Source organism: Chionomys nivalis, chromosome 15 (assembly GCF_950005125.1).
Source record: "Chionomys nivalis chromosome 15, mChiNiv1.1, whole genome shotgun sequence".
In the NCBI taxonomy this organism is placed as follows: Eukaryota; Metazoa; Chordata; class Mammalia; order Rodentia; family Cricetidae; genus Chionomys; species Chionomys nivalis.
In genome coordinates, this window is record NC_080100.1 from 36,482,554 (window position 1) to 36,496,798 (window position 14,245).

Sequence of the window (14,245 nt, forward strand, 5' to 3'; positions counted from 1 at the left end):
CACTGCCTCACCACAACCCGACAAGAGCGGCTCTCGGAACCCAGGGCTTCCCGTGTGGCTGTGGTCCCACCGATCATCACAACGCTAGAAGGAATTCACTTCCAGAAACAGGACTGGTTATCAGCTCTCTACCTAGGCACTGTCACCAGAAAAACGTACCTAAACAGACACCGCTGGCCGCTTCTCTAAGTTTACAGTCATCCTCTGAGTTTTCCCCTGTCTGCTGTATTGGCTCTCAATCTTTAGAGGATGGAGCTATGCTAGCAGAGATGACTCCACAGATGCCCTGCTGCCCAGCACAGTCCCACAGGTGCCAGCCAAGTCCCAACTGGGTTTGGGGGTTTCACAGAAAGAAACAGAACTTGTCCCTGTTATCCTTCAAAAGGACAGCAGACTACTCGAAAGACTGACTTTATTATGACTGACTTAAATGTGTCCTCTGCTCTTACTTCTGGTACCACTATAAGGGAACATACAATAGCATAATGGGAGAATGCAAAGGAAATACTCTTTCAGTGTTTGGTGTTACTAACCTAGAGACAATGTCTTTCTTACATGTCAAAAATTAAATCTAAACAAGGTATGTTTATGTATATTTGTTGAAATCTAAACCAATAAGAACATACCAAAAAATGCCTGAGTCTCAAAATACTGAAGCAGGCCAGATTGAAAGAAAGTACCAGGGTACACTGCACCACGTGACCTATCAGGCCTTTTCAGAAAATGCTCCCTCTACCCTGAGCTGCAGAACAAAGCCCCGCCCCCAGTAGAGTCAATGATAACAGTTATGTAAATGTTTCATGACTCCTGGAAGAGCCCTGTTACAGGTTCTCATAAAGCAAGGGGAACAAGGAATGTAATCCTATCTGATCAGTAAGCACCTAACACTAACACCCCAAATGTGGTCTGCCAACCACACATCCCAGGAGGCACCTGAGTCCTCTGACCTCCAAGCCTTGGCTCCATTTGTGAATCACTAGCGTGTATTTTGTTCTGTTTCTACGGAGGTTATTTAAGGGCACAAACATGGATCTAAACAATCTTCCAGACCTGAATTAAGCCTCTCAAGGCACAGTGTCTCTGAGTCCTGTTACAGTAATGCTGGAAGCTGTGAAGGCCCTGATCCTAGGCTAACCAGATTTCCACAGCACACAAGACAGAGTGCAACCCACAGTCTGAAGCAGAAGAAAGTTTCTTCACATGAAAAAGAGTCACCACTTTGCATTTCCCTTCATATAAAGGGAAATTTACAACATTAACCTACATAGCACAGTGGGAAAGAATTAAGTCCTAGTAGAGTTAAGCCATTTACCTAGTAAATTCAAGTACCAGGTACCATTTAGGTAATGTTAAACCCTTCTCTAGACACCCTTACAGATGCTTGCTGTGTATCAGAGAGGCCACGACCAGATCTCTAGCACTTCTTACATTTCTAGACACAGTGCTATCTCCTTACACGCTGAGAGGTTGCTGGGGGCTAAAAGGACAGTGAACAGTTAAAGAGGCTAGAAACTCAGTTCCTGTGACTTCCACTGAGAGATCTGAAAAGAAATGGAGGGGGCTGGGATCTGTGACGGTAGGAAGGGAGAGCTACAGTTTCCAATTGGGATTAGTGATCTGTAGGTAGAAGGAGGCTTAGTGTTGGTTTCTCCGGGCTATCCACACCCTTGTCCAGGCGCATGCTTTCACGGGTCTACCCACAGCGCTGCACACGCTTTCACTCCTGATTGCCTTCTGCAGAAATACGGTAATAAGCGACTTTTCGAGATGGGCTAGAGCACACAGATAATGTTCACACACGAACTGCCCGCCTCGCAAGAGGCCACGATCATGTGCAGAGATAAAGTAGTGTTACACTACTTCTCAAACATATTTACACATGTCCAAAGCACATCATGGCCCTGGAGGAACACGGATTTATAAAAATCACTCAGTTATATTTTTTAAAACGTACCCCCACAAAATAGGTCTCACTTACTTGTATTGATCAGAAACTGATTTGACACACCGGGATGATCCACGTCATGTATTGCACTGGCGAAAATGGCCGCGAGAATCTCCAAGTCTGTGAACACCGCCTGGGAAGCCAACAGCACAGGATTATTACTATGCCCTTCCAGGAAGGTACGAGTGAGAGCATCACATAAACAAGTGAGGTCAACCCCCACCTTCAGAGGGAACGTGGGGGGAGGCCTGGCAGCACCTCACTATGCTTCAGCAAGCAGTGGCCCTTTGGGTGAGTTTTTAAACTTCGGCTTCCAAGCAAAGCATTTTAGACATCATGACAAAAATCACTCTTGTTCATTACATTTTAAAAAATACTAGAGGGTCTGAAATGATGCTGGAGGGAAATATGAGCTTCTAAGCAGCTCAATGATACTCTTAGAGTAACATCAACGATACCCACAGAATTATAAAAAGGAATTCTTTTCTTTTATCTTCCTGTAGTCCAAATCACCAGTCCTCAGCCTCAGTGCCATCAACGCTGTGATTAGAGCAACGTGCCCATTATCGGGCTGTTTAGGGAATTCCTCATCTTGATTCACAGCATGCTAGGGGCATGTACAACCAACACCGTTTCCAGAAATTCCCCCAATGTGCCTGGGTCTAGGGGTAGAGAAGGAGAGCAGGGCAGAAATCACCCCCAGCTGGGAACCACTCAGCCAAATAATGAGGCATAAGCAAAAGTTTACAAGAAGAGTCTACCCTACACAGCGAATGAAAATCTTTCCCTCTGATGATTATGGAAATTAAATCCCTTTATGAAAGACGTAACGGAATAACTTCTTAGGATTTGGAAAATTTGAAAAGACAGTTCCTTCTAATAAAATTCTTGGAAAGTTATTAACATGCTGTTTATGTTTTAAAACATAACTGTCCTTTGAGTTTCAGCCATGAAACTAAAGTTCCAGAAAACAACCCAACTAGGAGTCAACAAGCCAGATGTGTGTGCACAGTGACTGCTGGGCCACTTCAAAGATGCAGTATTACAAACAGATGGGTCCCCAAATCATTGACCAATTCTCCCAGACAGAATTCATCAAACGATCTGGGCTTTATTAACCATGATTTTCTCCTCCTTCTAAGTCAGCCAGTGTATTTCCAGGGAAGTCAGCTCTTGTCTGCACTGACACCCTGCTGACGTCAAAGAGAAAGAGCTCTAAGGGGCGAGTGAGGGCGAGTGAGATCTTAGAAAGCAGCCTGACCTCCAGCGCAGGTGTAGACAAGAGCACATGCGTGGACTGGACGACATCTGCAGCATGGATGTTGTTGTGATAGGCCACGTCGGCATGGTAATGGTCCTCCAGAGTCATCAGATACGTAATTAAAGTGTCTACTGGAATTTTAAATGTTTTCAATAAATCCCGTTCCTGTAAGAAAAGAAATCCTCTTAACATTTTTGTCTTTCTAGTAAAGTTCATTTGCCCGAGTGCGGTAAAAGAGAATCACAGGCTGGTGTTGCCTACAAACAGCCCAGACACCAAACTGTGTTTTCTTACATCTATCGAAGGAAATGGAGATATCTGGGCAGGGCAGAAGCTCTGGCAGCCACCCACCACTGAGATGTCCTGCTGAGACCAACAGTCCTGCATTTGAGGGGTACTGTGTCGGGAGTGGGCTGCCAGCCCTACGCTCCTAGTCCCAAGGCACCAGCCCCAGCTTCTCAGGGACATCCCTCCCTCACGTGGTACAAAGGCAAGAACAAGAAGTAGATATAGAAACGATGGCGGTCTACTAAAAATATACTCAAGAAACTATTTTCTCTGTGAGCCAGCAGGGGCTTGTTTGTCGAGAAAGTAAGTCAGTCTGCATTGTGGAGAGGATTTTCTAACTATTGTCAATACACTGTTTCCATTTCCCATAGTTCTTAAATAGAGACAAATATAGTTATGTGTGTTTTGCACACACTCCTATTTATTATTATTTGTTCCTTATAAAGGAACAATAAAACAGAGCTATCAAAGTCAGTCAGGGGATGAGCAGAATGTATTAATGCAGGATGCGGAGATTAAAGGCCGGGCAGTCTGGGGGAAAAATGACCCCAATGCCTGATCGTTGAGGCGTTATTGCTAACAGGTGATTGGACAATGAGGCTACTAGCTTCATTAATGAGTTCTCAGCACAATGGACAACCAGGAAGTGGGGCCAGTGGAAAGAAGCAGGCCACTGGGTGCAGGCCTTTGGAGGGTCCGTTTGTCCCAGGATGATTGCCCCTGCCCTGCCCCTCTCGCTGGATCTGTTAACCTCAGCGGAGCCTCTTTTACTGTGTTACATTTTCTGCCCAGTGGTCTGCCTTATCACAGCCTCAAGGCCACAGAGTAGCTGACTAGACCCTCAGAAACGGAGCCCGAACTAATCACGCCTCCTCCTAGAGGGATTTGCTTGGGGATGCTGTCACAGTGGAAGCCAATGACAGCGCCTGGTTACCTGAAAGATGGTGTGCATGATAACAGTCAGGGGCCGGTTTCCAGACAGCTCTGCTATTCTGAAGACATGGAGACCCCACTTGTTCACATCTTCTAGTTCCTAGGGGAAGAAAAACACCCAGAGAAGACAATGGTGAGCAGGAGGTGACAGTAAACAGAAGCACTTAAAAATAACTGACTTTAATGAGAAGCATTGCTAAAGTTAAAAAAAAAAAGGACTTATTTTAAATGTGAAGGATGTGACATTTAAACACAGTCAAATTTAAGGCACGTTCACTTAAATGAACTGGAAACCAAATACTGATTAATCGCGACTCTGATAGTAAATCACATTCATATGCTTTCATTATTGATCTCAAATAATTTCTTCAATAGTTAAAATCCAAGCACAGAATCTACCTAGTGTAAAATCCAGAACAGATGACAGATTTCTAATTCTTCAAAAGGAGGCCCCCCAAAAAATCAAATCAAAATGCTTAAAAGTAAAGAAAGAAGCATGCAAACAACAATCCAAGACATATCAATCAAATCACAGATCTAAAGCTACATATTAATAAAATCTAATAATTTATACAGCGTGTGAAGTGATTTTCCAACCTTCAAATCAAGGAGAGATGGCTCGGAGGTTAAAAGCAGTTGTTGCTCTTCCCGAGGACCTGACTTCAGTTCTCGGCACCCAATTTTATAACTCTTATAATTCCAGGTACAGGGAATCTGATGCCCTCTTCAGGCAATCATTGGCACTGCGCTCGTGTGTGTGTGTGTGTGTGTGTGTGTGTGTGTGTGTGTGTGTGTATGTGTGCGCAACAAATACATACACACACACTTAAAAGGAAACAAAACAGGTCTGTTGTTGTTTTGTTTTGTGCTGTTTTGATACAGGGTCTCACTATGTAGCCCTGGCTGTCCTGGAACTCACTATGTAGACCAGACTGGCCTTGAACTCACAGAGATTTGCCTGCCTCTGCCTCCTGAGTACTGGGATTAAAGGCATGTACTACTATGCCTGATTCCAAAACAGTTGTAAAGACCATATAAATTAATGAACCTTTCCATCTATTTAAAAGAAAGAGAATTCATGGAAACAAATCCCGTTGTGATCGTTGAAAAGACTGTACCTTGGCCAGGACATCCTCCTGTTCGGTTTTAACCCCAAACCTTGGGATGCATGAATTAGTCAGGCTGGAGCTATGCATCAACTTCTTGACCCCACTGATCTGAGACATCGGCCTTTTCTTTTTCTCTTTTTCCTTCTGAGTCGGAGAGGGAATTTCCACTTCATGTTGCTTATCTTAAGAAATAGAGAATTTATTATTACTTCAACTTTATTTTTTTTAAATCACACAACAAATAAATGAACAAAGTACAATTGATCACTCTATAGTCTAGAAAATGACTCCAAACACTATTTTTACTTTTAGAGTTGAAGACAAGTTGATATCCTCAAACAGAACGTGGAACAAATTCGACTTTATTTAAAAGACCTCTTGATAGACTATCCTTGAAGAAGGCTGCAAGATAAGACAGCCAGCTTAAAGAGAGCAGAGTACTTGATGTGTCCACCAATCCCATTCCCATTGGGATTTCATTTAGAGGTTTGAAAACAATCTTTCCAACTAAGAACTCCAGTTTCAACATATTGATATATGCAAAAAGATCAAGAACAGCAGCCTATGAATTCAAGAGCTAAATAATCGCAGTGAGTCACACCAAGAGAGCCCAAGCTGTACCCCAGCAAGACCTGAGGACTTCTACTTCCCCTCTCTGTGCAACAGGAAAAAAATGTCTACAGTGTAGCCAAGTCTTGGGGGGACCTCAGACAATCCACAACAGTATTAAGTAGACGCATACATGCTAATGTCTATAGTAAATGCTATAGACATACGGTGTCTCAATGCACTCATCTCTGTGAAGGCAGTGAGCAGCCTGACTTCATCCTTGTACAGCACTGGTTTAACAATCATCTGTACAGGAGTTCACTCCTTAATACACAATAATTTTGTTTTGAAAGTGAATCCTCCTATCAAAGAGGAACTCAAGTGATTAATTTTCACTTAGCGCCAATTCTTTCTATCTTCTAACCTGCCTCACAAAGCCGCACTGGGCTAAATCCAAAAGCTTCCCTTAGGAACTGCACCTGGCAGGGACCATTTTTAATTTATTATTTTTCCAGTGCCCAGCCATGGTGGCCTTTAACAAAAATGTGTTTGATGCAGGAGTGAATAAATATGATAAATATTTCATAACTAGCATTGTGAAAAGACCTTGCTAGGAAGGTGGCTGAGTGTTATACTGGCTTGATACCTTGTACTTCAGATAGATAGGTAGACAGACAGACAGACAGATAGGTCAGAGTATGCCATGTCACCCCAGATTGATTCTGAGGCTCAAACACTTAATGTCTCAACTTATTAACATTATGTATAAAAAAATAATTTCTAGCATATACTTGGTTTCCAAAGTAAGTTAAACTCTAACTGCCTCGTAAACACAAGCAAGCAAACAAGCCTAAGGCCAGTTGTACATGGCTGTTCTCACCTAAGAATGTGTTCGATATGTACTCCGACACCTGGTTCCCTGACCGACTCATTTCGGAGAGATGGGTGAGCTCCCGATTCAGCATCCTTTTAAACTGGAAGAGAAAAGGAGGACTGTGGTAAGAAAAGAGCACATTTCGGGTGTCATGATATAAGTGTGCCCTCAGACACACAGAAATACACCCAGAGAACGTCTAAATAACCGTGACAACTGGTCATCAGTGCTACTGTCTCCAATGTTGGAAAGGTAGGCCGCTCTGTGTTGTGACGGTATCCATTAGGCACACGGGGCTGTGAAGCCCATGAAACGGGGTCAGGATGAATGAGAATTTGAGTTTTGGACTTCATTTAACTTTAAATACCTTCAGTTTACATATTCACAGTTATCTAGTAGCTACCACACAAAATAGTATAGATAATAAAACTTAATGACATTAATCAATAGATAAAATAATTTTTAAAGTAATGATATCATTATCATCTGCAGAAGAAAAATATAATTGATGAATACAGATCACACATTGCATTCTATACTTCTGCTTGTTTATTTTCTTTTTCTTTTCTCTTTTGTTTTTTATCGTTTGACTGTTTCATAGTTTCATATATAAACAGAGAGAGTCAGTTTCAGTTGTTTTTACCCCCTAGAGACCTTCCCACCAACCCTCCTACTTTCATGTCTTCTCTTTTTGTATGTGACCCACTGAGTTTAACATTGTATTATTTTATCAATTGATTTATCATTATTAAAACTGAAAATATAATAGTGATCAAATGTTAAAGTAGCAAATCCTTAATCATAAAGAAAAACTTAGATTTATTTGAGTGTTCTTCCAGGGATTTGGAGCAACACAACATCAGAGTAAATACTACATGCATAACGTTTGCTTCTGAAGCTGCGTCCGTGCAGAAAGTGCAAAGAATTGTTCGTTTTCAGAAACCACAGAATTTTCTGATCCACCTCCCACAGCAGCAAAGCAGGCCAATGTTTGGTCCTCTGCTACTGTGCCCATTTCCATCCAGACACACTGCACTCATCCGCTTCCACAACAGGGACATGCAAACTAAAGCTACTCTGAGACATCCCTTGATTCCCCGTCAGAATGGCTAAGATTAAAAACAAAACAAGTAAGCAAACAACAAAAGAACCAGAGAACATATGAGGGCACGTGCTGGTGAGGCTGTGGGGAAAAGGGGGGGGGGGGAATGACACTGCTGGTGGGGGTGTGAACTGGTGTAGCCATTATGGAAATTAGTTCGGGGGGGTTCCTTAAAAAGCCACGAATAGCTCTGCCACTTAATCAAGCCACACCACTGCTGGGCATTTTCCCAAAGGACTCTACACCCTACTATAGAGGTACCTGTGCATCAGTGTTCTTTGCTGCTCTAGTCACGATGGCCAAGAAATGGAAACAGCCTAGCTGTCTATCAATGGGATGATGGGTAATAAAAATGTGGTACATTTACACAACAGGATATTATTCAGTATTTTAAAAAGTGAAATTATGAAATTATGCAGATTTCAAGTAGCTGGACGGACTTGGAAACGATCATTCTGAGTGAGGCAGCCCAGACCCAGAGAGACAAACATCAATGTTTTCTCTCGTTTATGGATGTTAGCTTTGACTCTTTATACATGTGTGTTTCACCTGGAATAGTCACAGAGGTCAGGGAATTAATCAGAGACCATATAGACAGAGCTTCTTAAAGTACAGCCTACCTCTGAGTCTGACAATCACCCACCCGGTTAACATGCCTCAATTGCTTTCAACATCCAGGGCCCTACCTGTCTGTCTTTCCTGTTGTTATTGTGCCAATCTGACACAAGCTAGAGCTCTCCGGGAAGGAACTTCAATTGAAAAAATTCCTCCAGGGCTGGTGAGATGGTTTAAGCGCACCAGCTGCTCTTCCAGAGGACCTAGATTCTATTCCTAGCACCCACACTGTGGCTAACAGCTGTCTGTCACTCCAGTTCCAGGGGATCCAACCTTCTCTTCTGGTCTCCATGACCACCGTGCACGCATGTAGTGCACAGATGCACACACAGGTATAACACTCACACATATTTAAAGAGGAGGGGGAGGGAAGGAAGGAGGGAGGAAGGAAGGAAGGAAGAGAGAAGGGAGGGAAGGAAAGAGAGAGAGAGAGAGAAAGCCTCCAGATGGCCCTAGGTGATATAAGAAAGCAAACCAACCAATCAAGCCACGGAGAGCAAGCCAATAAACATCCATCCACAGCCTCTGCTTCAGTGCTTGTCCCAGGGGTCGTCCCCCACACCCACCCCCATCGTGACTTCCCCTGGTGACAGACTTTACCTGGACCTGTAAACACAAACTAAGCCCTTTCCTCTGCAAGTTGCTTTTGGTCATAGGGTTTTTTACCATAGCATCAACAAGCAAACTGAGACATCCAGAACAATGCAGTTTTCCAACGTATAGACTAAGTACTATTAAATACTTGATCAACTGGTAAAAAAGGATTTTATTTTTATCCTTGGTAAACTTTGAAACTTGACATTTCACTCTAAAATCTCACTAGAGAGGAAGAGTGAGCTCCTCTTTCGGAAGTGTTCACAATGCAGTTCCGAACTGAACTGGCTCATCTAGAATTTTCAAAAATCTTGCTTCTCTGCAAAATTTATACAGAGATGGCTATCAAGAAGCAATATAGTCTAACAGATCTCTTCCAAAGTCAACCCTAGGAAATCCAAATTAGGTTTAATACTTCAAGCAATACAACAAACACTGAGGCTGATCAAGATAACATCAACCAACTGTTAGACACAAGGGGTGAACATTAGCTTTCCCATACAGGTAAAAAAGAGAAACTGGCTATGGTGAACACAAATTCTGTTCGTCAGTTTGCAGGTACAGTTTATCATGGGAACAAAGTTTACTTTTTAAAAACCTATATATTTGTATACGTTCCAGTCAAGCATAGCATACACATGTATGGTAGAATGATACAGAAAGCTATACAGAAAGATTTTATAAAAGTATTTAAACCCCCCTGCTCAGAGATAATTACCCATAAGTCACAGATAATTAGCTCTGTTTTCTCCAGGGCCTTTGTATTGTTATTTACTCTGCATCCCATCACTACAAGATGTCAGGTCCTGTTTGCTTCCACTTAGCAGCACACACTACTTAGGAAAGTAAACGCAGGCTCTCTGAGAATATTTCAAAAGACATTTGCACTAACTACTGCCAAAAAAATTGTGTCATCTTTACCAAATTATGCTTCCTTAAGAAAATTATTAATTTTCAATGAACTACATAAGCTAACCATTTAGGCTGTTTTATAATCTGCTTGCCACAAGATGTGCATAGTGTGTTATTTGAGAGTTCTTTCTCTTAGTTCCTTGTGTGGTGATCAATCCAGTCTCCCGAGCCTTTTTATTCTGAAAACTGACTTTTATCAATGAAGGACACATCAGTGGAACTGAATATAGGTACGTCTACAGCTAGCCCCCATTTATCCAACTGCATAAGGGAATTTAGGCAAGAACACATGTGGGCAATCATGGCTATTTCATAATATTACCCCTGGGAAAATGTACCCATTAGACAATGTATTCAAAAGAAGGTTTTCTAAATATTTTGAACATGTACCAAGTGACATATTCTCTCTCTGGTTTCAAGTAGTCCATGCAATTAGATGAAGATACCATTAAGAACTTCCTGACCATGACCAAGTACGGGAGGGATGGGCACTGCTTTAGGCCACTGTGAGCTTCTCAGGAGACAGTACATACAGCTAAGCACCAGACACCAGTTTTCTGAGGCCAACTGGGAAAACTAGAGAGGAATTCACAGAAGCTCCATCTACCTCATGCACAGACCAGTTAGAATTAATATGTTGCTGTCCACCCCAGCAGAAAAATGTCCATGTTCATGCTACCTGCAGACATGGCACACAAACTATTTGCTTTTTTTTTGGAAGAATATTAATATGATGTGCAATTCTTCTCACTGTTTATTTACACAATCCATCAAAACAGTCAGTAACATGAGGTTTAAAAACGCCGCTGCACAGATTCGTCTGTGCAGACTGTCTGCATGTCACACCGCAGACTCCCCGAACAGGGCTCGGTCATAGCCATTCTTCCCAGTGTCCTCTCCCCTCTTTGTTCAAGACACAGAAACACGGGCTGGAAAAACCCTGCATCACACACCTGTCTCCCTGCCAACGTTTGCTGTGTTCCAAAAAAGGCAAGGTTTCATCTTAACAGAACAGAGATAATATTTAAAGCAACTCCCCAAGGTATTCTTCCCAGGGGAGCTAAGTCAGGGGGATTTCCAAAAGTCCATTTGCAAAGAGCCAATTAAGTCACAGCACAAGGGACATCTGTCAAGAGTTCAAATGCTTACCTTCTTCTTGCTACTGCTAATAACAATTTCAACCTAGGCATGCTAAATTAATAACCACAAAAGTGGCCACAAGTGCTTTGTCAACTTGGAGTTGATTGTCTGATGCATTAAAGAACAAAACACTAGAGCTTTTAACAAACATTTTAATTACCAGGTAAATTTCTGTCATTTTGAGTAATGATGTTTATTAAGGTATTTACAAACTAATTACCATGAGTAAGGAAGAAAGGGTGGTTTAAAAAGCTAACAGGATGCCCACTCCTTACAACAATATTCCACTCCCTACCCGATTTAGGAGAGGCAAGCACAAATGTGCCTTTCACTAAAACCCCATGAAAAGAACCATTTAATTGAGCATGTAGCTATGTTTTAAAGTTACCTCTATTTTATGCTGATTAATTTCTTACTGGTCCTGTCTCACTCTAAGTGTTTTTAAAACCATTTACAAAGCATCACTGTTACCACTAGGCAAAAAAGAGGAAGATATCTTGGGGAACGCTTTTGAGGTCTTTGTTCTTATTATGCACCAGAGCGTGTGTGTGCTGCATTTCAATCGTGCAGCGAAGTCCACATGCCGCCACACTGAATGCTAGATTGTGTTTTAGGGTCCCCCTTCTCCGCTTAGCAGTCTTCAGTTAAGACGGTGAAAGACGAAGCAAACTCAGCCTTTATGAATTCAATCCTCTGTCATTGTGCAAACCAGGGCTGGGTGGGGGCAAGGCACATCCTGTGTGCATGAAAAGAAGCGGTAGCGAATGACCTCAGTTTCCATCACAGAATTCTGCTAACAGTCATTTGAAGATGAGCCCTGCCAGGGTGGATGGTATTGATATGAAGACCTGTTTCAATGAGCACTACACTGACGATTGCTTTCACTGTGAAATTCTAGTGATCTTTTGAAAGGGATGCTCTGCCAGGAGGGGAGATATCAATATTAAGACCCATTTAAAGGAGTACTACGTTGTCTCTATAAAAATGAATCTTTCAGAACACACAAGACCAAATACCAATATTTGACTCTCTTAAAAGGTTTTAGGGACAGAATGTCAATACAGGCACAAAGCAGCGCAGCAAGTTTTCACTCCAAACGTAAGGCCTACTATTCTATATTGAGATCTGTGTAGGCATTGTTCATAGTCATAATACTAATCGAGGGTCCTTAAAATGTCTCAATGAGCTGTAACAGCTGGGAGACAGAGTCTGGGGGAGGGCATGAGTATTCTTACATTTATTTTTTACTGGGATTTTTAAAAAAGAAATGACTAGCAAAACTCAATGCAAACATGAAAAGCATCTTAAAAATCTGGACTGCCCTAGAGATTTAGACAGAGTTGAGAAATCCTGGCTGTACGGGCAGCTAAACCAGACATGAGATTTCCAGCTTTCTTAGAAGGCTAATCAATCTCAACAGCAAGCAGGAAGGTTTCCCTCACAAAGAGACAGGAAAAAAACAACCAACAAAACCTCCAATCTGAAACTCCTTAAGGCAACACAGATATCTTTGAAAACCTGCCACGGCTGACTGATACATTCAAGGCTGAATCCTATGGAAACAGTAGCCAAATGATGCTTCTGTTGGAACTAAATAAGGTTTTTTGTTTTTGTTTTTTCCTACTTCCCAATTCTATCACGAAGACAGAACTCAATGACAGCTTTAACACAGGGCAGGCAAAAGCTTGCCCAGTATCCACACAATCTTACCAGTTCCTTATATGAATTCATTTTTTTTTTAATTTAAAAAAAGGCAGGCATAGTATGAATAAACTTTCTTATAGTTATGGCAGATAATCAAGCTTGCATTATAACACCTAAATAGTCAAGCAAATCATCTATAGCTTTAATGACAAAAAGGTGAAAATGAATGTTTCCTCTTGAAGTCAAAAGTAGCACTGATTATTTAGAGCCGCACACCAGCTGATAAGATTTAAATACCGCATGCTAACAGAATTCATCAGTCACCGAAAGGAATTAGGCACAGTAATTTATTTGCAATTAATTTATTTCATTGCCTTGCTATTTTATGGCATAACTCAAATCTACACAGAACAAAAGAACCAATGCACAATCAAAAGCTATCTTAGTATGCAAACTACACCTGACACCCAGTTATACAACCTTATCCTCAGCAACAAAAATACACACTGTCTTCCTAGTTCATATCTAGGGGAAGAAAGTAAAATTGCTTAGACACCATTATCATTTGCTAAAATCCACCATTTATGCAATCAGAGTAATCAGTTTTAACAGCAAAATAATTCTTACCTTTATGTAGCCCCAAGACACTGACAATAAATAATTTGCTTCAGGCATTTTTGATAGATTATGTGTCTATATACGTGTATGTATGTCTGCAAGTTCTAAAATATGTATCTCTTCAAACCTTGATTTTAAACAGTCTCCACAAACCAATCAGCGTGTGGGAATTTAAAGACTTTTGTTCATTAAGTATAGATAAGAAAGCACCGAATTATGATCCCATCCGGTCGTTTTCCCATTAAATAGATGCCATTTGTAAAACTCCAGAATGGAACAAAATTCAGCAACTATTCTGAATAAGGAACATCCATCTGATGAAGGACCGGCTACAGAGCTAAGGACCTGCATCCTTCTCTCCCGAGCTCCAGGGCTTAATGAATAATGTATGTCAAGATGCTTAGCATCCAGAAAGACTAGTTCTGTCAAAAGCTGCCAAATAAGGAACTGAGGGGGAAGCCGGGAAGAGAGGCACAAAACCACGCCCACAGAACCAACTATGCACCAATCACATTCCGTCCATGATCTAAGAGGGCAGGGGGCATGGATGCGGCTCAGGCTGCTTTGTGATTGGTTTCCGAGGTGAGCCTCTTGGGGAAAGAGGCTTTCCTCCCCACATGGTGAACGCCATTTAATAAAGGTCTCCCTGCAGCTACAAGGC

The 14,245-nt window shown here is 41.8% G+C and overlaps 1 protein-coding gene across 10 annotated transcripts in view; it reads right to left on the reverse strand.

The window, feature by feature from the left end:
- Window positions 1-14,245, reverse strand: part of Pde4d (phosphodiesterase 4D) — an 821,324-nt gene that overhangs the window by 13,339 nt on the left and 793,740 nt on the right. For 9 of the 10 annotated variants that reach the window (XM_057790013.1, XM_057790014.1, XM_057790016.1 and 6 more), the window contains 5 exons: window positions 6,966-7,059; window positions 5,546-5,718; window positions 4,429-4,527; window positions 3,207-3,371; window positions 1,979-2,078 (listed from right to left, as the gene is read on the reverse strand). In XM_057790013.1, the coding sequence (XP_057645996.1) occupies window positions 1,979-2,078; window positions 3,207-3,371; window positions 4,429-4,527; window positions 5,546-5,718; window positions 6,966-7,059 (631 nt within the window). Of the gene's footprint in view, window positions 1-1,978; window positions 2,079-3,206; window positions 3,372-4,428; window positions 4,528-5,545; window positions 5,719-6,965; window positions 7,060-13,593; window positions 13,943-14,245 lie in introns of those variants that run through there. The other variant, XM_057790019.1, reaches the window with a different exon arrangement.